Source organism: Puma concolor, chromosome F2 (genome assembly GCF_028749965.1).
Source record: "Puma concolor isolate L17-30 chromosome F2, mPumCon1.1.hap2, whole genome shotgun sequence".
Classification (NCBI taxonomy): domain Eukaryota; kingdom Metazoa; phylum Chordata; class Mammalia; order Carnivora; family Felidae; genus Puma; species Puma concolor.
The window spans coordinates 62,690,446-62,713,608 of NC_141684.1; the positions used below are offsets into that span (position 1 = coordinate 62,690,446).

The following is a 23,163-nucleotide window of genomic DNA, read 5'->3' on the forward strand; positions in this document are numbered from 1 at the left end:
AGAAAGTCTCCAGTCTTTAAGAGCTTTCTCATTAAGGGCCAGATTGGTAGTTGACTTGATCAAGGCTTTGTTCACCACTGAAAAGGTTCAGCTTAGGGCAAGATGGTGAGCATCCCGTGACCTAATGACCTCATGTCAGTCCCTGGCCACAAATTATTGGTCTGTGCATTCACACCTAACCTAGAAACCCCTGGCAGCTTAGACTTTCTTATTCAGATTCTCAATGATATCTAAACAAAACAAGTACCACAAATTTTATTTTTAAAAGTGTCAACCATTAGTATTTTGAGGCTTCATCAAATAGTATTTTGTTTGTTAGTTTGTATAGTTTTCTCATACTAAGGCATGTGATGAAAAGTTTTATCTCCTATAATTTCCAAAAACCAAGTGTCTATAGTCTTTATAGGTGACCTGAAATATTTCAATATAAGTTAACAGAGGTCAGGGAGAAACTAATTTCAGAAAGCCTGGTTGGGGAAGGTCTTCCTGAGCATGACTTTGATTTGAACCTGAGGTCCAAATGACTAAAAGGCTGGTTGGTAATGTGACCGTCACGAGAGAGTTCTAAGCAGAGGAAGCAATGAAGGCAGGGCAGGAAAGGGTTTGATGTTTGAGGGACAGAGGCCAGGTGGCTGGGCTCAGTGATGGAGATGCCGAGTCAAGATGTGGGCCGGGATGAGGGCAAGCGTGAGCCATGTCAGGAGGTTCAATGTCGTTACACATGGCATATGAACTCATTGGAGGACTTCAAGGGAAGACATGGCAAGATCTGATTTAGATTTTTACATTATTTTGGCTGCATGTGGAAAATTAATGATGGGGAGAGAAGACTGGGGAACAAAGTGGTTTTGGGGGTGACCCGATATACTAGCAATAGAGATGGAGAGAACTCACTGGATCCTGGATTCTGTTGCAAGTTGAGAAATAGGATTTGCAAAGGATTTGGTTTGGGCTGGTGCACAGCAAGTAATAGAGGAGTGAAAAAATCGTTCCCAGGTTTTTGTTTTTGTTTTTGTTTTTCCCTGAGCTGCTGGGCAGCTTAGTCATGTATTTGTTGAGCTGGGGAATACATCCACTTGGATCAGGCAAGAAGGTGGATGGAAGGTGAGCCTGGGACACGAGGAAATGGACAGGCCTTCAGATGACAGGTTTAGTGACAGTACACAGCTCAGGATCAGAAGTTCCTCAGATACTCTCAGTGTGATTTCATCCTAAATATTTGTGAACACCCTCTTTGTGCTAACCACCTGTTGTCTCGATGTCATGCGGCATCCCTTCTGAAGACACATTGCTGAGGATGTTGAGTTGTAGCCTGAGGCATGCAAAGAAGCTTGTTCATTATTCTCTTTATTAGAGAACTTTACAGACGGGAAGATTTTGCTCTCAAATCTGATAATCATGCCTTGTAAAAATGTGCGTTTCAACAAGGATCCTTCCAAACAGTGATAATAACCAAGCTCATTGGAGAACTTTGCCCCCTTTTCATTCCTCAAGGCACTAGGGAGAGAAGTCTTAAGGCAGTTGAAGGGCAAGCCTTCTTTCTTGGAACCTAGTTTCGGTGGCGTCCCCGAGCATTGTGAAGGGAGCATGTGGTTGGGCCTTCCTTACTCTACAGGCATATAAAGAAATGAATGCCTGACCATGTGATAGCTGTTCTGTCTCTATGGGAACCAGATACTTGAGAAGTAGCTTAGTCACAGTAGCTTAGGCGACCCAATGAGTAGGCCATTCAGTAAGGGGATACAGGATCTGGTTGATATAATGCAAAATTAGGGCATGTTACAGCAATATGTACAAAAAAAGTTTGAGAAGGTCCCACCTTCCATGTAATTCTAGCTGTGGGAAGCAGGCATGTCGGGCATTATAAGGAAGTGTTTTGTAACAAAGGTGATGGGAACAAAAAGAGGCTGCTGGGCACATGACAGGCCTGGCTAGGGAAGAGAAAAGCAAAAGTGTAATAGCAGGAAAATGAAGTCCCTGGTATGTGACCATACATTCGGCTGTTGTTAAAAATATCCGTCCTGGCTTTTTTGTTGTTGTTGTTTAATGCGTTTCTCAAAGTTGCTTTCAAATGAAATCCATACTCCCCAATTTCACTGAAGAAAACTAGTTTTGATTTTTTTTCATTGAATGCCCTTTTAAAAATAGACAGTATAGTCCTATTGTTAATACTGAACCACATACCCCAAACTTACATTTCAAGTAAGTGTTGTGTTGATGTCCCAAGCATGATTCCACCTTGTGGGAGGACTCCCCAAGATACCTATAGCCAAGAGCTTCATGGTTTCACTACTTTATTTTTGTTGTTTCTTAACACCGGTGTCTTATATGGATTTGGGCTAGAACAGGTCCTAAAGACATTGAGCTTTACTCCACATTGTACACAGAAGCCTAAACATGAACACTTAAGACAGCATAAAGCTTAGCATTTTCAACTGTAGGCCCAACTTATTAAGAATTTCCTGTGTACCCCATACTTGTTTAATTCAACATTAGAACTCTGAAACTGCTACTGCCAAGCCCATTTTACGGATGAGGACACTCAGGCCTGGAAGAGGTTAGAGACCAAGTGTCTGGTATAAAATAAACACTAATTCTGTTGTAACATAGTTGAAACTTGACGGTCAAAGCAACAACCACCACAAAACAAAACCTCGAATCCTGTGTAGTGGCCAAGGGTAACGTGTAGAAATACCTTTAAATTTATGAAGTACTGGGAGCCTGGGTGGCTCATTTGGTTCAGCCTCTGACTCTTGGTCTCAGCTCAGGTCATGATCTCATGGTTGGTGAGGTTGAACCCCATATCAGCCTCTGCACTGACAGCACAGAACCTACTTGGGATTCTCTCTCTTCCTCTCTCTGCCCATCTCCCTCCTCTTTTTCTTTTTCAAAATAAATTAATAGACATGAAAAAATAGATTTATGATAGGAGATCAGCCTATGGTGTGATAGAAAGCATCAGATTTGAATTCATACAGATCTAGCCTCAAACCCAACCTCTGACTTTTCAGCTCTTTGAGCTGGAGTAAATTGTTTATTCACACTGAGCCCTAGTTTCCTCTTCTATAAACCTAGCCACTTGACCTGCAGAATTGCTTTAAGAATTCAGTTGTGTCAATTGTATCTCAGTAAAGCCAGAGGAAGAGGGATCTAAGTTGTGTCCTGAACTTAAAGGGCCCAGCTGTATGTCTTATTAATAACAATGACTCAATAAAGAAAACAGCATATGTCACTGATTGATCTTGTATCTGCTGTCTAAACATTAGTTATATACTGCACCAGGCTTCTAGAAGGATGCTAGTTGCCAGTATGAATTTAGGTCAACTAAGCCTCCCTAGTGAGTAGATACTGTAATCATTCAGGACGTTGAGCAGGGAAAACAGCTCTGAGCCCATTTCATTAGAACACTCCCATTAACCGGTAAAGGTTGCTCTTCTAACCCTGTTGCAGAATGAAACGCTAAACTCCAAAATCTTTTGAGGCATGATCTTCTTCCATGGTGGCTGGTATACATGCGGAATTCTTGGCATGGCACCAAAGCAGTGGACATCTAGTGTCCTCCTTGGGTTATAGAGGATCTGGTTACAGAAACAGAGTCATCTCTGTATTGGAAGCTCCACACCAGAGGTTGGCAAACATTTATTACCTGTGCCTTTACCAAAAATGTTAAAGGGTCAAGTAATAAACATTTTAGGCTTTATGGGCCATGTACCTTCATAACTGCTCAGCACTGCCCTACTTGTACAAAAGCAGTCACAGACAATAGACAAATAAATGTATCTGTATTCCAATAAAAATTACACTTCCGAATTGGAATTTCATGTAATTTTCATATGTCATGAAATATTTGTCTTCCTGGGGATTTAAAAAATCTAGACCAAGGGTCTAGGCTAGGAACTGACAGACCATCTCCCATGGGCCAAATCTGGTTTATGGCTTGTTTTTGTAGGTCTTTCAAGCTAAGAATGTTGTTTAAATTTTTAAAGGGTTATGAAAAAGAGAAAGGATACGTGTCAGAGACTTTATATGGACTGCAAAGCCTATAATATTTGTCCTTTTAGAGGAAGAAGTGTGCCTGCCTCTACTCTAGATCCTGCTCTGAACTTTGTGCTGATTCATTTTTGCCCCTGCCCCCAGGACACCAGGACAATTCAGTGACACCCACACTTTGGCCGACTAGATTGTAAACTCAGTGCACATCTTGTGTGTCTGTATCTGGGCCCCCAGTGAAGCACAAGCCAGCACAGGAATCTGTTAGGGTAGGTGAAATGGCTGTAACAAATAGGCCCCATATGTCATGACCACAGAAATGGATCTCTTTCTTATTTCGTGGTCTCAAGTGGATTTTCCAGGTGACTTGGTTTAGGCAAGGTTTGGTAATGGCTGTGCCATCTCACCATCGAGCTTCTGAGGCTTGTGTAATCACCGTCCTAAGCTTTCTAACCCACAGGGAGAAAAAAAACAGGAGGAGCATGGATGCGAGACGAGATGGACCAGGCTTTCGTGGCCCGGTGCAAAGGAGGCTGGGAAATACATGTAGCCTAGCTGTGTGCCCAGGAAGAAACAGAGAGTGTGTTGTGGTGACAGGGGGTAGCAGCAGCAACCACAGTTGTCAGGGAAGAACTATTTGATAAGTGAGCGAAACCCAAAGCACACCTCCCACCGCAGCAGAGCAATGCCCGACGACTGTGTGACCCGTGTGCCCAAGAGTCATGAGCGGCCAGTTCAATCCCAGAGGAAGGTTTCCTGATTTTATGTTTTCTCTGCATATCAAGTGCTGAATTAGATCAAAATGATGAAGTAATTCATGGTTTCAAGTATAACTTTTGTATACTGCGGAATGACGTGGAATCTAAACTCTCAAAAAAAGCTTTTTTTTTTTCGTTTTGCTTTTAGCTTTTCATTGGTTTCAAAAAGACATTGTTGTTGACTATCAGCTGAAAGATCCTCCTCCATTCATTTCTTCGTCCTTATCTTGACGGTTGTTCTCTTTCCCTAAGTGCAACCCCCTTCCGCTAACTGGCAGTAATTGAAATGTGTGTTCCTGCTCCCTTATTGCATATGGCCTTGTTTTTCTTCAGGCCTGTGAAAGAGAATGCAGGGATTGAACACAAAGCATCACAGCTTCCCAACCATGATGACCAGCCTGTCCCCACTAGCTTGGGACCTCCCTTGCTCTGTGGCCTCAGGAAAAGCACCTTGTATCTCTGAGTCTCACTCGGTTCATCTTAATCTTCCGTCTATAGAATGAAAGCAATCACAGCACTATTAGGAGAACTATGTAAGCCACATAGAAAAATACTTACAAGCACTCCATAAATAAGAGCTTTTGCTTACTGTGGGGATTCAGAGAAGGGAGTGGGCAGTAAGGAATACAGTGTTTTGTTGTTGCAGGAAGCAGAGAGACAGGTGGAAGCAGAGCATAACCATTGAGGGAAACGGCTCAGAAAAATTAAGTGATTGGCCCAAGGCAGCACATCTAGTAACGGAAAACATCAGGAGTACAGGCTAGTCTTGTGATTGGTCCATCGCCCTCAAAGGAGTATCACAGGGAGCATTGAGTGTCCCAATTTTGTGCTGTAGGTGTGGGGATGCCATGAACAGTATTAAAACAGTGGAGTGACATGATGGAACCGTACAATTTGGAAGATTAGCCCGATAGCACAATAGATTATCACAGCCCTCCTGGTAGGAAATAAAAAGAGGCCTAAGGAAATGGCTGTAACACTAGGAAAGAGAGAGATAGGAGAGTGGTTACAAATGAAATCTAGATAGGTCTTTGGATTGGATTAGCTGTTTAGGCTTTCGTTGGCACTGCGTGGGTCCCTATGTGTTGAGGCCAATTTGGCTGGGTCTCCTATGGTTTTATTCTTCTTCCTCCCACTTTGTACCACTGCTTGGCTGTTGTCCCGTGTTTGGGATTCATTGGGCTTTCTCCACAATCAAAATTAATCTTCGGAATGGTGAAGCTCTTTTTCTTATTTTCCACGTGGGTATTCTTTTCATGATGTTGAAAGAGAGTCTCTGAAGTAAGGAGAAAATTAAAGCAGTCGGGTGTCACATGTCTAATCAGTAAAAATGACCTGATTAGCCCCACCACAAGTTGGGGTTTGTTTTTTGTTTTGTTTTGTTTTGTTTTGTTTTAATCATTCAGTCAGTAGTTCAACCGTGGTTTATTTTTCATATGTATACACTCTCTCGTGGTAATCCACATTATTCTTTAACTGGCATCAAAACTACACCCAACTCTTAAAACTTGGCATTTCATGCCAGCTGCTCAGCGATAGGAGCTCCTAAAATTACAAAAAGTTAATATTCCATTGATCGTATTGATGACTTTAGACAGGTGGAAAGAAGACAATGAAAACTTTGGGTCTCACAGGTTGTATATATCACTTACATAACACTTCCAGAGATATTTTTTAAAAGAAATAACATTTTTGCATACATTTTTCACCTCTCTCAGATAAGGAAGCTCATTTTCCGAATCTTATCTTTCATCCATCCCTGATGAGCAGCCAGCATGGGGCCCTGAAAATAGGCCCCTCTTGTACTCAGAGTGCCCATTCCTGTTTTTCAACTTCTTTTCCCCCAAAACGAAAGATCCTGAATGAGAATTTATTTTAAATGACATCCAGGCCTTGTTTGTGATTGTAATGTTAGCATTCTAAATAAGGACTGGTTGAAGGGCTCCAAAACAGGTATTTTTGCCTTCATTTGGCTGATGCTGCCCAAAGATGTGTTGTCAACTTGAGCATACTTTATAAGATTTTCACGTTGACCAACAAATCCTCATAAACCTGTGCGCGTTGTTAACATCACACCTCACTGGGCCACTACAACAGAGTAATTGCTGGCCGGGGGAGGCTTAGCTGCCCACATAGGATCAGTACAGATAGAATTTAGGAACCTTGTCCTTTGTTCTACAACCTCAAAATGTAAGTACCATATCCTGAGGAACTAGTTGTACTTTTGAAATCGTTGAACCACCTTGTAGTAACTCTTTCTAGCCCAAGATTAATTCTTTAAACAGCAGTTGTTTAAATAGGATATATCTTTTTTTGATCCAAAATAGAAAGGGGTTGTGTAGATTTGATCTCATAGATGTAAGGAGTGTGTGTAGATTTGATCTTCTAAATGTAATGGGGTACATATTGAAAAAGGAGAGATACAAAAGATATTTATCACATATTTAAAATTTAAAAGTAATACTGTTGTTTTTTTCACTTCCCCCAAAATAAATCCCCAACACAGTATGTACTTTGTAGAACCCAATTACTAATTCAGAATGCTGTAGCTATCTAAAAGTGGAACAGTGACTTAAGTGTTAAAATATTTCTTAAAGGTCTCAAAGAATTTAAGTTGGACAAACTTCAATTGCCTTTGTGTTTGCTTGGTTTATTTTACCATTATTATTTTTTTCTTTTCAGTTTAGAAAAATAAGATAGTAAAAGAAAAGGAATAAAAGGGCAAAATATACAAGAGTGTGTCAGTAGGAACCAGAGTTACATTAAAAATAGGAACGATTTTTTTTTTCTTACTGCTTTACCGGTATATCTAAGCAATAAAAAGAAATTGCTCCCTTATTAACATTTGGTATGATTTTTTTAGTTGTTCTTATAGTAAAATTGAAATGACATGGTTATTCTCTTTGGACTGTACATGATCTGATGTAATATTTGGCATTTGTGGCATTTTTAAAACTAAAAATCTAGGGATATATCTTTTAATACAAGGAATGTGTTAAAAGGGATGTACCTTTGATATAAAAGGAAGGGATATTTTTATGGTTAGGTGAATGGCTAGCTTTAAGATTTCTAGGGAAAGAAGAAAGCATTTTATTTTTATACTCAGAAAACATTCTAGATCCTATTCAAAAGTCCCAAGAAGAGATAAATAGGTTTTCTTTAAACTTTCTATTTTGAGGCTCAAAGGACCACGGACACTCAGACACTCTGAAAAGTACAATTTTTGAGAAAGTAAATGAAAATAGGTTAAGAAAATAATTTTGAAGCAGACTCTGTGTGTGTGTGTGTGTGTGAGGGGGGGGGTGGGTATGGGGATGGTTCATGCTTGGCCTTAAAAATAGGTTAAATTGCCATTTGAAGCTAGGAAGTGAGAATTGGGGATGAGTGCATATGACCCTTCATATATTTTTTGCAGCGCTTACTTAAAAGATAGTTAAGATCAAATATCATATACAAATAACGGAATTAGCAAGGCAGATGTAACTATTATATTTCTCCACATAAAAGGGCAACAAAATAATCTGAGAAGCATGAACTTCAACCTGGTCCCTGGAATAAAGCAAAAGTCATGTAGGAAATTACCCACTGCTGCCCCCTCCCCCCGCAACTGGGAGCAGGGACCTGGAGGAATTCAGCCTGGTGTCCCTATTGGCTAAGGTACCCTGCTAATACCATGTGGTCTCCATGCCAGGACCACCCCAAATTTAAGACTCTATCAAAAGAACTTGTCATAATAGAAGGCCTTCAGTCAGTACGTTATCCTTATAGCACTAGTTTAGTTGTGGGTAATGATCACTCAAAATGTCCATGAAGTAATTCAGAAAACTGCACTACCAAATGGCACCCTTCTCACGTTGCACACACAAAACCTCCCATGTCATATGGGCTACAGTACTCAAGATACACACCTGGCCACCCACCCTTTGTTTCCTGGCCTGACATTAACAAGTCATTCAGAAAGTCAGTCTTTCATAATTTATTGAACAATGATTGTATATTAGTATAGTGGTGCTAGCCACAATTCCTGCCTGCAGGGAGCTTATAAATTAATGATGGAGGCTATTGATGGAGAATGAGTGAATCTTCAACAGTAGTCTGTCATCGGGGCAAAATCATTCTAAACTAATGCCACTATAAATCCACAAAATTTATGTCAAACCACAGAATCTCCAAAGGAATAACAATATTAGGAAAGAATCAAGTCTCCTTGTGTTAGTCGTGACAAGCATTAACTAGTAGTAAGAAATAGCCAATAGTGGAATGCCAAATGATAAAGCTAGTACTGTGGATGAGAAAAAAAAAAAAAAAAATCAGGAGCCATGGGAGCCATGCAACCAAAAAGTAAATGCCAGAGGCCCTAAATGAGATGCTTCTAGGGTTACTGCTATTCTTAAATTACACTGGGAATTCTTCTTTGCAGCAGATCAGAATGCAATGTGACACCGCCAGTCCTCAATATATGAGACATAGGTCCTGTGGCTTCAATTACAAATGTAGGAGCTTCCTGGTTTTCTGGAAAAAAACATCTCATGTGATAAAAATTAATAGAGCTAACACAGGCAAAGCAATGTCTGACATAGATTCTGTGTATATTCTAAAGATCACTTAAGCCTGGGTGAGGATTACCAAGCCAGTCATAGCACCTTCTTTTCAATAAATGGTAATACACGGAGGAACTTGGCAGGCCATTTGCAATTTTGACTTAAAAAGAATTTTTTTTGACATTTTAAAAGTATGGTTTGAATGTGCCTTACATTTTCAAAATAAATACTCATAGTTGCACTATCCAAAGACAACCAATTATGTCTTGGTGAATATTTTTTATATATTTTAAAAAATTTTTTATACTAACATCTAAACACGAAAGTAGGTGGGATAGCATAAGGGAACTCAGTGTCACCTCTAAACTAACAATTATCAAATCCTAGTTAATCTTATTATACCTGTAACCTCACCACATCCCTCCCCTGCCCTGATCTCTCCTATGATTATTGTTGAAAGCAGATCTCAGATATGTTACTTGATTTGTATATATTTCAATATGTATTTCAATATGTATTTAAGACTCCATTAAAAGAATTTTTTAGCTGGAGGCGCCTGGGTGGCTCAGTCGGTTAAGCATCCGACTTCAGCTCAGGTCATGATCTCACAGCCCATGAGTTCAAGCCCCGCGTCGGGCTCTGTGCTGACAACTCAGAGCCTGGAGCCTGCTTCAGATTCTGTGTCTCCCTCTCTCTCTGCCCCTCCCCTGCTCATGCTCTGTCTCTCTGTGTCTCAAAAATAAATAAAAACATTTAAAAAAATATTTTTTAGCATAGAAATAGTAGATAGTACCTAGTACTTTAGCTATCTAGAAAATTAATAGGAATTTCTTAATTTATTAAATGTCTAATCTATAGTTACATTTCTCCATTTCCTATTGATTTCTATGTTGGGGTAAAATACATATCATGTAAATGCTACCTCCTTAGTCATGTTTTAATTTTAATTAATTAATTATTAGAGAGCATGCGTGAGAAGAGGAGAGGGGCAGAGAGAGAGAGAGAGAGAGAGAGAGAGAGAGAGAGATCCCAAGCAGGCTCCAGGCTCAACATGGAGCCCCACGTAGGGCATGATCCCACAATCATGGGATTATGACCTGAGCCCAAAATCAAGAGTTGGACCCTCAACTGACTGAGCCACCCCGGTGCCTCTCCTTAGTCTCAGTTCAGTAGTAGTAAATACATTCACGTTGTTGTACAACCCTGTGTCCAGGACTCTCTTCATCATGCAATACTGGAAGTCTGTTAAATAGCTCCCCCTTCTCTCCTTACCCCCAGCACCTGGCAACCACCATTCTGCTTTCTGTCTCTATGATTATGACCCCTCTAAACACCTCATACAAGTAAAATCACACAGTACTCATCTTTTTGTGAAAAACTGATTTCATGTAGCATAATGTCTTCAAGGTTCATTGGTATCGTATGCATATGTCAAAATTTCCTTCCTTTTTTAAGGCTGAATAATTATATCCAATTATATGGGTATACCACATTCTGGTTGTTCATTATTGGACATTTCTTGGGTTGCTTCTACATTTCAGCTATTGTGAATAAGGCTGCTGTGAATATGGGTATATAAATACCTTTTTCTTTTTTTCTTTTTTTGCTTTATTATTTAAGTTTTTGTTCACCTGAAACTAGTATGTCAACTAAACTTCAATTAAAAATTTTTAAGTGCAAATATCTTTTTGAGACCCTGCTTTCATTTATTTTGGGTATATACCCAGAAATGGAATTGCTGAATCACATCATAATTCTATGCCTAAATTTTTGAGAAACTGACATACTGTTTTCCATAGCCGCCGTAACATGTTCTGTTCCCACTAACAGTGCAGAGGTTCCAACTTCGCTATATGCTCATAAACACTTGTTATTTTCTGGAGTTTTTTGTTTTTGTTTTTGTTTTTTAATCGTAGTCATCCTAATGGCATGGTACCTCATTGTGATTTTGATTCATCTTTCCCTAATGGTTAGTGCTACTGAGCATCTTTTCATTTGCTTGTTGACTCTTTGCATACCCTCTTTGGAGGAATATCTGTTCAAGCCTTTTGCCTATTTTTTAATCAAACTCTTTGGGTTTGTTTGTTGTTGAATTGTAGGAGTTTTTTATATATCCTGGGTATTAACCTCTTATTAGATATATGAGTTGCAAACATTTTCTCACAACCCATAGGTTCTCTTTTAATTTTGTTAATTGGGTTCTTTGATGCACAGAAGTTTTCAGGCATGTTTTTTATATTGTTGTTTATACTTTTAATGTAATATCCAAGAATGTCATGAAACTTTTCCCAGAAGAGTTTTATACTTTGACTCTTAATTTTTAGGTCTTTAACCCATTTTGAGTTAATTTTCAAATATTATGTATTGAACAAGGTAAGAATCCAACTTTATTCTTTTGGATTTGGATATCCTGTTTTCTCAGAACCATTTATTGAAAAGACTATCATTTCCCCATTGAATAGTCTTGGTACCCCTGGTGAAAATCATTTGACCGCATGAGTAGGAGTTTATTTCTGAAATCTCTGTTACATTGCCTTGTTCTGTATCTCTGTCTTTATGTCAGTACTAAACTGTTTTGATTACTGTGACTTTGTAATAAGTTTTCAAATCAGGAAGTGTGAGACCCAACTTTGTTCTTTTTCAAGACGTTTTTACCTATTCAGAGTCCCTCGAGATTCCGTATGCATTTTATGATGGATTTTTATATTCCTGCAAAAACTGCTATTGAGAATTTGATAGGCATTACATTAAATCTATAAACCACTGGGTACTATTAACATCTTAATATTAAGTCTTCCCTTCGTGAACATGGGGATGTTGAATATCTTTACATTTATTTGGGTCTTTGATTTCACCAACATTTTGGTAGTTTTCAATGTACAAGTACACAGTGTACAAGTCTTTTGCCTATGTTTACTTCTAAGTTTTATTCCTTTGGTGCTATTGTAAGTTGAATCATTTTCTTAAATTCTTTTCTGGATTGTTCATCATAGTATATAGAAATGATTTCTGTGTATTGGTTTTTTATCCTATAACTGTGCCGAATTCATTTGTTAGTTCTAACAGATTCTGTGTATGTATGTGGAATCTTTAGAGTTTTCTACATAGAAGATCATGTCATCTGCAAACAGTTTTACTTCCTTTTCTATTTGGATGCCTTTTATTTACTTAGTTTTTTACCTAATTTCTTTCTTTTCCTTTCTTTTTTTTTTTTTAACCTATATGCACTTATAGCACTCTATGAAGTAGAAATGTCAAAAGTGGGACATTCTTGTCTTGTTCCTGATCATGGAGGAAAAGCATTCAGACATTCAGACTTTTATCATTGAATATGCTATTACCTGTGGGCTTTCATTTATGGCTTCTGTGCTGAGATAGTTTTTTTCTATCTCTGTTACTAGTTTGCAAAGTGCTTTTCTCCAATGGTTTTATAATTTTTAACAGTTTACTGTATGTCTTTCAAGTGTCTTTTAATCTGTAGATTCTCACTCAATCTTTTTTTTTCTAACCTTGTGTATTTCTGTTGAAGTAACCGGACTGTCTGCCCTGTAGAGTTCCTGGGAGTTTGGATTTTCTTGACCGCATCTCCATTGTGTTCCTTTGTCACATACATCTTTTCCCTTGTATGTCCTACAAATTAGTAGCTAGATCTAGAAGCTTAATTAGATTCAGATTTGATTTGTGTGTGTGCTGGGGGGGGGGGGGCGGGGGGAGAGGGTCAAGACTTCATAGATGGAGATATCCTTCCAGTAAAAGGTGCATAATTTCTGGTTACTGCCATTTTTAAAACTTTAGTATTCTAGTTAGACAGTCTCCTTTCACAATCCATTATACAGTGTTCTTACTTATCCTGTATATCCTTTCTTCTTGGCTCAAAGACAGTTCATTAGGAAGGATAAAACATGAGTTGTATGTATGTGTGGGGGGGGGGCGGTGGTGATGGTAATTGAACCATAAGTTCATTAATTCAGCAAGTATATGCAGATCAACCACAGAAATAAAATGATTGACAGCTTTTGTGGCAAATAACTAGACCATAGCTATTTTTGGTGAGGCAAAGTTTTTAGGTGAATCTAAGCCACTTCCTTAATTTTGAGATTTTCTCAAAACTCTCTTCTTGAATATCTCTCCAGTATTACCGAAGATGCTTGATTAAGGCTTTCTGGTCACCTCTAGTGGACACATACGTATCCTCAGTAGCTCATGCTGAGTAAACTGGGAGTTGCCATATTTCTGTATTATCTTTTCAGTATAGTGAATTTCAGTTTATCAGACATAGTTTCAGTGTGATTAATCTATAGATGTGCTTGATGCTTGGCGGCTGATTTTAAAGGTAATTCCAGCTGTCTTTTTTGAGACTTCAGTCTAGCCTTAGGCATTTTCTCTGCCAGTACTTTCCTTGCCAATCTCAGTGTGAGAATAACATTTAACAGAGGTTTATGTATAATGTGTATACAGTGTAATCTTGACTTGGAAGTAATTAGCTATTTACATTAGGGAAAGAATGCTGTGCCCACATCATGGAGCTGAAGAATGGAGTAATTTTCTCTTAGGAGTCAGTCAGATAACTCCATCAGAGTTTCTGTTTGTGGAAAAACTGAACGAGAAGACCCTACTTTTCTTTCTTACTATGATACCTGATAGTTTCATATTATTCTGATAATCTTAAAGTGCTTCCACATTCCATCTTTTAACCCTACTACAAACAATAACTGTAAAATGTTATGTTATTCTTGAAATGCTAGGGTACAGCACCATTTTGTGAGCTCTGAAAATTTTCAGGGACTATGTACATTGAAAGTACTAAATTTGGAATATACCTCAGTAATTACTGATTATTGCCATGTATCAATACCAACCATTTGCTGATAAACTGGGGCAGGGTCAAGGTTTTGCCAAGATCTATTCTCTCAAGTCATTTGCTAATTGGCTATAAGCAGTGGATTTGGACTATACTTAAGTGCATATTCACAAAGTCTGACCTATTAATGATTAAATGGTATGGGCTAACAGGTACTTGTGACTAACTCAGGATCACACTGCTTGACTATGCAAGTGATGTATGTGTTGTTTTGTTTTGTTTTGTTTTGTGTTTGTTTTTTTAAGAACACCTCTAAGTTTCAACTGATAGTGAATGACTCTATCTCCTACTCAGTTCCTAGATATTCAGATTATGGAACATCTTTTGCTGGTTTCCTAGTGTTGGGTCGTCTTTCCTAGTGATAACAGCCAACTTTGTCCCCAAAAGCTTACTTGCTATTTTGGGGAGAACAATGACGCGCCCTCCTGGGAGTAACAACACTGAATGTATCTAGTTTAGCTTCCGTGCAGATCAGCTTTACTAATGACCGTGCTCTTGAAAACATGGTCATCTCAAAATATTGGCATGGGGAATTTACGGTTGCCCTTATTAAATAGCTTGAACTTCACATGCAGTTTGAATTCAGAATATTAATGCATCTTTTTATGGAAGAACATGGAGTCCTATGTCTAGATTGGCTACAGCTATTGGTGGAGTAGTAGTAGTAAGAATAGAAATAATTCCACTACTGCCAGTTCTAGTAGCATCAGCAGCTTTCTACTTGCGAGGTACCGTGTTCAGAATTTCAAATAAATTACCAAATTTAACCTCTCACACATGCTGGTTTTGCTCCCATTTTACTAATGAGGAACCTGAGGCTCAGAGGGTAAGTAACTGAACCTGACCACCACCACACAACCCGTCAATGGCAAAGTTTAGAATCCCAGTCTAAACTCTACGATTGCAAAGCCTGTGGCATGACCATTATGAAAGTGTGCATTTTCAACGTTTTTCTGCCCTTGTGCAAGAGCTCTTTGCCCACAGGCTGTGAGCAAAAGTGTTTTAGAGGAAACTTGTGGCATGTAGTGAAAGAGTGGTCCCCAGAATGCTTTGTGTTAGACCTAGTTAGTACTAGACCCAGTTCAGTCAAGAGGTGAGCTGGATGGCTATGTCGTAAGTGCCGTGTACAAGGCAGTTTCGTTACTAGTCATCCCAAGAGGATTCCTAGACTGACGTGTAGAAGCAAATGGAACAGCCTCACAGGACCAGCAGTGTCTTCATCTGGTTGCTGAGTCTCAGGAAAATCAAATTTCTGAATTTCTATGGATTGCATATTTAATGACCCTTAAAATTTATCAAATGCCATGAAGACAGGCGACAAGAGACCATATCCTCATCTTCTGATGTTCCCATACTCACTTGTATTTACAGGCACTCTTTTTTTCAAAACAGATTATAGATTTTCAACACGTGAATTCAAGACTGCCAGACCTAAATCTCTCTACAGGCTGAATTCAATGGCATTTCAGCATTTCTGTGTACTAATTTTGTCTAGAATTTCTTTTAACTCTTTTAAGCATTTTTATAACATGGTGATCTAGTAGACTAGTGATCAGCCTGAAAAAAAAATTAATAAAAGGAAAGAAATGACAATGGGCTAGGGGTAATGCTGGTGATTTCAGCATAGAATGATAATAACTTGAGTTTCTGTGAGCATTCTGTGTTCTGGAAACAGGAGGAAAAGATCTTGAGACCATGGGATAATTAAAGATCACTTGATAAAGGATGAAAGCAAAACAGTTGTTTTAGGTCTGGGTCTGTGCTCAGCAGATTTCATTGTTATTTAATTTTTCAACTAAATGTTGCTTTCTGTTCAGTAGACATAATTGCCTTTGACTTAACAGGCAGCAGCCGTGGGTAGCCTCACATTGCATCAAGTTCCTTCACTTTATTTTCCTGACTTTAAGCAGACATTTGCAATTTAATATCCTATCAACATAATTTAGGAGCAGGGTTAAATTTCAGTTCTCTGTGTGTATGTGCGGTGTTGGATGCTATTTGTGTTGCTTTGGTGAGGAACATCTTGAGAAGAAGGTCTCTAGTAGGAGAATGTCCTGGGCAGAAGAGCTATAGTAAATTGACACTATTTCTTCATTAAAATAAAGAAAAATGCCTAAGCATTTGATTTTATTTTCTCTGTCTGAACCTCTTCACTGTACTAATTTTTACGAAGGAACTAAATTGTAGAGCACATAGAACATATTTTGCTGAATGTTGTAATGCATACCACTACTGAATTTAAAAAGTAAACAATTGCGTGCTGCTTTTATGCTAAGTTTCTCCACTTCATTAAGTAGATAGGTAAGGCTTTATAAGCAGTGGTTCTAAGAATGGGCTGCTGTTTCATCAGGTACAAATTAATCTTGCATTTCTAATGAATATGTTTAATTCTGTATTATGTAGGTAGAATCATTTTAGGACTAAAAAGTGCCCCCCTCCCCCTTAGGTAGGTATCTGTGGATTTTTTTTAACCAATACTGAATGCTAACAACTAACTAAAGGTCACATTTAATATTTTTATTGAAATTATTTGAAATACTCTATTTATTGCTTTTCATTCATTTATCCCTCCGCCAAACTTTGGGAAAGCCCTGTGCCAGGCATATTGTGCTAGGTCCCAGGGATATAGAGATAAGGGTGTAGGGCTATGGGTCTGCCCTACTTAGATGATAACACACCTACTGGCCCAGCTGCCAGTGAGCCAGGCTGGAAAGAGTCAAGGATGAGACTCTTACCTGATGAAGAGGCGATGGGAGAAACTGTGCAGGAGTTCAGGGCATGCAGGTTTAGTCAGAGACCTCAGCATACTAATGTGAGTAATCAAGGGAGACTGATCCTTTACCCTAGGTTTTTGTTTTGTTTTTTTTTTTTTAATTTTTTTTTTTTTACGTTTTATTTATTTTTGAGACAGAGAGAGACAGAGCATGAACGGGGGAGGGGCAGAGAGAGAGGGAGACACAGAATCGGAAGCAGGCTCCAAGCTCTGAGCCATCCGCCCAGAGCCCGACGCCCACAGCCCATCTCACGGACCACGAGATCATGACCTGAGCCGAAGTCGGACGCTTAACCGACTGAGCCACCCAGGCACCCCTACCCTAGGTTTTTTAAGGTCCCTGGTGAGAATGACCATCAGAGTCCCTCGTCTTTTACATAAGGCCTCTGCCTAAGTCATCTTTTGAAGAAAAGATTTCATGACAAAAAAAATAGTTTGAAAAAGTGTACATCGGTCCCATATTAGGGAGGTAAGGAACAGTCAGACGTTTATGGGCTTTTTGTACTTGTTGAAGTGTTTAGATGTTTCCTAAAAGGGATAGGAGAGTGAAATTGTCCTAGTGAGACCCTGGACATAGAGCCCTGGGAAGGAGGTGATTGCATATATTCACATAGGAGACACGTGGCTGGGGGGGGGGGGGCGGGAAGTGGCAGTGAATATATGGAAGGCATGAATTCCAGATCCAAGTGGCAGGATGTCATGATTGATTTGACGTAGGGTCAAAAGAGGCCGTTTAGAAGAATGCCAAGGTTTGGGGCTGATAGGTTGCCATTCACCTAAAGAAGGAAAACAGTAGGTTTACAGGGGAACTATGACAAATCCAACTTGCAGCACATTGAGTTTCAGATGCTATATGGAACAACCAGCTAGAAATGGCCAATAGGTAATTGATATGTGGGCCCAGAGTTGGGATCTAAGATCTAGCAGAAGGGAGCGGTGTGAAGGTTGAAGCCATGAGTGTGCTGGGGTCTGTGAGGCAGGCACCCACAGTGAGCAATAGATAAAAACAGTCCCAGGGACCCACATCATTGAAGGGATAGATGATGGATACTCAGATTCTAGAAAGATGCCCAAAAAATATTGATGGTGTTATAGGCACCGGGAAAAGAAATGTCAAGAAGATACTGAACTACAGTGGCAAGTGCCACAGAGGGTCAAGTTCAAAAAAAAAAAAAAAGAAAGAAAGAAAGAAACATTTGGCAACAATGTTTACTTAAATGACATGTTTCTTTGAAGTGATACAACAAAAAATGGTTTTACAAAAGCAACTATTTTATAACTACAGCTTTGGAATTTGTTATTGCAAAGCACAAGAAAAGATTAAGCCAAAGATGTGGTGATTTTAATGTCTCAGTTTTGGTCTAAAAAAATGTGGGTTTTTTTCTTCCTCTAAATATGCCAAAATAAGCCATCAAGCTATGACTAATTTATTAACTGTTCAGTGTTAGCTTTTGTCACATTTGACTTGTTTCAGACATATTTGAAAAATGTGAACGTATTAAAAGATTCTTATGAAGTGAAATTTAACCTCAATATGAGGACGCCAGTGTAAGCAAATCTATGAATGCAGTTATCTATTTGCCCTTCTGGTAGTTTCCTTTTAGGTAAACCACTTTGGGTGAGGTGGCTCTGCACCCTGACAGCTCTGACCGTAAGCAGATCACAACACTGCTGCTACTCCATTTCCCTGTCCCTAAAATCAAAAGTGGGTATGTTCTAGAGTTCTTCCCTTCAAACTGTAGATCGTGATACATTAGTGAGCCAGGAAGTGGGAAATTATCAGAGTGCACTACTCCACATAGCAAGTAACGTCTTGTTTTGACAAATTTACATTAAAGCTCTTTGGGAGAGAGGGAAAGAAGGAGGGATGATGGGGGGCGGGGGGAGAGAGGAAGAAAGAGGATGTGTGTGTGTGTGTGTGTGTGTGTGTGTGTGTGTGTGTGAGAGAGAGAGAGAGTACTAGCTCATCCTGTAAAATGTATTTTTAACTACAGACTGTGGTTTTACATTTTTTGAAAAACACTGCCCTCAACTAGAGCCCCTTCCTATTCTAAAAATCTCTCATTCCAGTTGTCTGCCCAGTTGCTCTCTTGGCGTAGTAAATGTTTGAGGACAATACTGTGGAGTGGCAGGTATAAAAACTGTTAAGGAATGACCGCTAATAACAAAGGAGAAAGACATTAAAAGGTAAATAAGGCCAACATCTGTGTTGTATTTGACCACAAGACTGAACAAGCCTTTAAAATTTATTGGTATTCCGACTAGCAAGTCATTACTGTAATTTATGAAGTAAAGTTAAAATATGCTATATATTAACAAACAATAGAGTAATTCTTTTGATGGTGGTATAATATGCAACCGTATCGAGGAGAAATAAGGCTTTTTCAAAAGTAACAATACCGGCACATAAATTCCCGAATTGGCAATTAAATAAATGTGGTGAGTCTCTTCCATCTTGCCGCATAAAAAGATTCATTGACATGGTTATGAGACAAGTCAGTGTATTTTTATTGGCCTGAACTAGAGGGAGTAAACACCTTGGTCAGGTGTTTTGTTTTAGAAGCAGCTGTTTGAACTTCTCCTACTGGTTATTTCTGCTCTAGGGTATATTTGAGCATTTGCTTTTTCCAGCGCACTTACTGATTTAGAATTCAAGTGAGTGAGCAATTTCCTATGAAACTAAGATTCAATGGAAGTTTCTCTATACTTATGGGTAAACTTTTAAATTCGTCTGCAGCCTCCGGAATTTCATAGACTTTAGGTGGTATTAAACGGACAGTTTAAAGAATGCTGAGGAGTATGAATCATCAAACCGGAAATCTGAGGGACGTGTTTTTATTTGTCCTTCCCTACGCAGCTCTTAGACATTCCGTTGGTCTCTCTTTCTTTCTTCTCTGCCCTGTTACAAACCCTGGGGTGTTTGCTTTGCCCCTTTGCCAATCTAACCCCTGACTCTTGGCAGTACTGTGCTCTCTGCCTCCTTCCCACTGTCAGTCAGCCGGCGGAGAAGGCCTGGGGAAGAGAGCAATTGAGACCAGCGAGGTCATCCTGCCATATTTTCCCAGACCCTTCGCTGTCGGTCCTCTGGGACTCCCGAAAGGTAGACTGATGGAGGGGGCATGGTGGAGGCAGTGCTAGCAGAGTGGGTGGGGTGGGGCGGTGTTGACTCCACCTCCCTGGCCATAGCTGATTGGCCTGTGGCAGGCAGCCTTTGAGTCCCCGCCCCATCCCTCCATCCCAGGCCCCTGCTCTCTCCACTGTGTGCAAACGCATCCAGCAGTGCCAGATTAAGAGACGAGAATTTTTTTTTTTTCTGCATGCGAACAACGTGTCTGCCAGTTAGCCATCCGATTTATTAGATGAGCAAAGTAAGGATCCCAAAGTGGGAGAGCAAGGTAAGGCCTGGCCCCTGGGTCTAGGGCTCTTCCTCCAATGCTTGAGGCTCTTTCCCGAAGCGCTTGTAGAGACGGGACTTGAGATAAATACTCAAGAGCGTGGTAGACTATAGAAATATGGGCAGTAGGGAGTAGACCACAGACTTTGGAATGAAGATGCTGTGTTCAGAAGACCGTACAGAAAACGTGCAAGTCTTATGTCAGAGAGTATAGGCACACAAAGTGTACCCCAGTAGGCAGGTGACATATGTGAAAGCATAATTCTTCTACTTATAATTTCCCTAGTTAAGTGATGATACAGGTAGACTCTGTACTTACTCCAGAGGCTTGATGTAACAATGAAACAGGCTATCAGAAATTATTGCTTGAAAACATTTAAAATGTCGTACGTGTAACAGCCAACAGTGCTGTTAGAATGCCGGTGAAACCTTCCAAAACTCTCATTACAGCTTTGTAGACTTTGTGGACGTGTTTTCTTCCTTGATTAGTTATGCAAGGTCTTCACCAAGAACCATGTTGTTTCCTGGATATGATACATTACAAATACAGTGACACCATGAAAACTGCAACTATTTCCACAGCCCCTGAATTCATCTCAGTGCCCATAGATGTCATGCGGATATGGAGTGTATGAGACAGCCTGATCATCAGTAGCACCCAAGGCTTAAGCTTTGCATGTACATTTCAGGATGCTGGTCCTCCCCTCCCCACCCCCCCCCAACAAGCTGCCCCCGTGCCTTTGGTACGGTCCTGGCTGTCTGGTAACTGGATGGTGTCGCATGAATGTCAGGATCAGCTCTCTGAGCTGGGCATAGTGCCCGGTGCTCAGAGTGGCTATAACTTCCTACTGTGAGTATACCCCAAATTGGCCGACAGCCCCAAAAAATAACAAATAATGATAGTTATCATCTGGAGTAAAATTAGTATTTATTACCCTTCTGAAATTAATCTATTATTGTACCTATTTTCTGGTATTTGTGGCAGACCTGTTAGATACTCTTGGTTTATGGCGTAACATACACAGTGTCTTCTCCAGTCCATGAATTTCTTGCTCCTGACACACACCTGTGAAGATAAATTTCCTCTACTCTATATGCCTAAGTAACCCTGGATTTTATATTGTAATATTTGAAGCAGCAAATTATCTCTTCATTATGCAAAGTACCAACAGCATTGGGGTCACTTGTTAAATAAGATAAGTCACTGAAGTTTGCACACACAGTGGATCACGTCCACTAGGAGCAGCTGGAGGCCAACCCTCCCCGATGAGTCCCTTGCTCTTGGCCCTTCCTTGCACTGACTCCCTCTTCTTGTGACACTGCATTCCATGAACCTGAAGTCCATATGTTCTTGACCTGAAAAATTCTTCTTTTAGGATCCACCTACATCAGTTTCTCTTGGACTGCGCATGGAAGAAATGATTTTCAACTTGGCAGACACACATCTATTTTTCAACGACTTAGAAGTAAGTTCTGATTATTGTATACACACTTCATGTTGCGTGCCTGGAAGTCGGTGAGTGGTCTTGCAATAACAGTGAGATATTTTGCGACTATCTAACGGAAATAATGAGATTCCATTCATTACTGATTATGTGGTAATATGGTTGCCTTCATGGTATTTCTGTTTTGCTTTACTTGGGCTGTTGTGTTTCAAGGTTAGATTCCATGTGACCCTTGGTAAGGATTAAAACTTGATGTCAAAACTCTTAAATATTAAACTGTGTTGATATCCTATGCTACAGATTTCTCAGCTACGTAATTACCACTGAGACGGGTTACCTTCAGAATCCAACAGAAGGAGCAACACTGGCCTACCCTCTCCTTGTCAGCCTCTTATCCTATGGAGTCCTATGGTTTTCTATGATTTCTTTGTCGTCCTCTTATCCTATGGAGTCCTATGGTTTTCTTTCCGGTTGGCCCGATTGTATAATATTTTAGTCAGGCCTCTGCCCTTTGGACTGCCAGGATTTCTTACGTCAAACTGCTGATGATTTTATTTGTCCATTGTAATTTGGGGAGGAACTTCTGTAAGATGGTTAATTAAACTTGTTACAGGCACTGTCTAACATGATGATCTCGATTAGCGGCGTTTTTAAGCCTAGAGAATATTGTTTCTTATATCACCGTTAGGAGAAAACATGACTATGACTACATTTCACCCTCTTCTTAATAGAGACAGTTGTTTATTTAAATCCTGCTGTTAAGCAAGCTTGTGGTAAGGCTGCCAACAGGCATTAATCATCAAGTTGTTGTTTTGGTAGATTTTATAAATGTGTGTTATTTCAGACAGAAGAATCTGAGAGATTCAAATAGAACTTTTACTGATCAAAGTTAATGGGCAGCAATTGGCCTTTAAATATTTCCTGATGTTTCCCTTTTCGAAATCAAGCAAAACACACCTTATTTAATAGATGAGCCAAAATCATTTGAAAAATGCCAGCGTGACAGAACTTAAATGCGGTTTGTTCAACATCTGTCCTGTATTTTGATTTCTTTTCATCTGCAATGAAACTACTCGTAGACGAATTGGCAACTTTCGGTGCAATAAAATTATTTAAATGTGCTTCATTTTTTCCCATTCCTTAGTGAAATATTTATTTTTACACTTAGGGTAAAATACAGTTTTTTTTTCACATTTTAAAGTATTTGCTTTTCTTAAGGAAATTACATGTAAGGCATTACTATTTTTTAAGGTAGAAATATTCCCAGTGAGTGACAAGTTCAGAGTTGCCTTTAGAAGAGCTTAATAATCATTCTTATTTTTAAAAGCTGTTTCTGATTTATGGTTGTGATTCACTTCATAAGAGAACAGCACAAAAAATTCCATATTTTACTGGTATATT

At 39.4% G+C, this 23,163-nt stretch overlaps 1 protein-coding gene across 16 annotated transcripts in view; it reads left to right on the plus strand.

Annotated features, from left to right (window-relative positions):
• The window catches only part of EYA1 (EYA transcriptional coactivator and phosphatase 1), a 354,818-nt gene that overhangs the window by 276,043 nt on the left and 55,612 nt on the right, over window positions 1–23,163 (plus strand). For all 16 annotated transcript variants that reach the window (XM_086695354.1, XM_086695347.1, XM_086695348.1 and 13 more), the window contains one exon: window positions 21,694–21,783. In XM_086695354.1, the coding sequence (XP_086551480.1) occupies window positions 21,694–21,783 (90 nt within the window). The remainder of the gene's footprint in view (window positions 1–21,693; window positions 21,784–23,163) is intronic.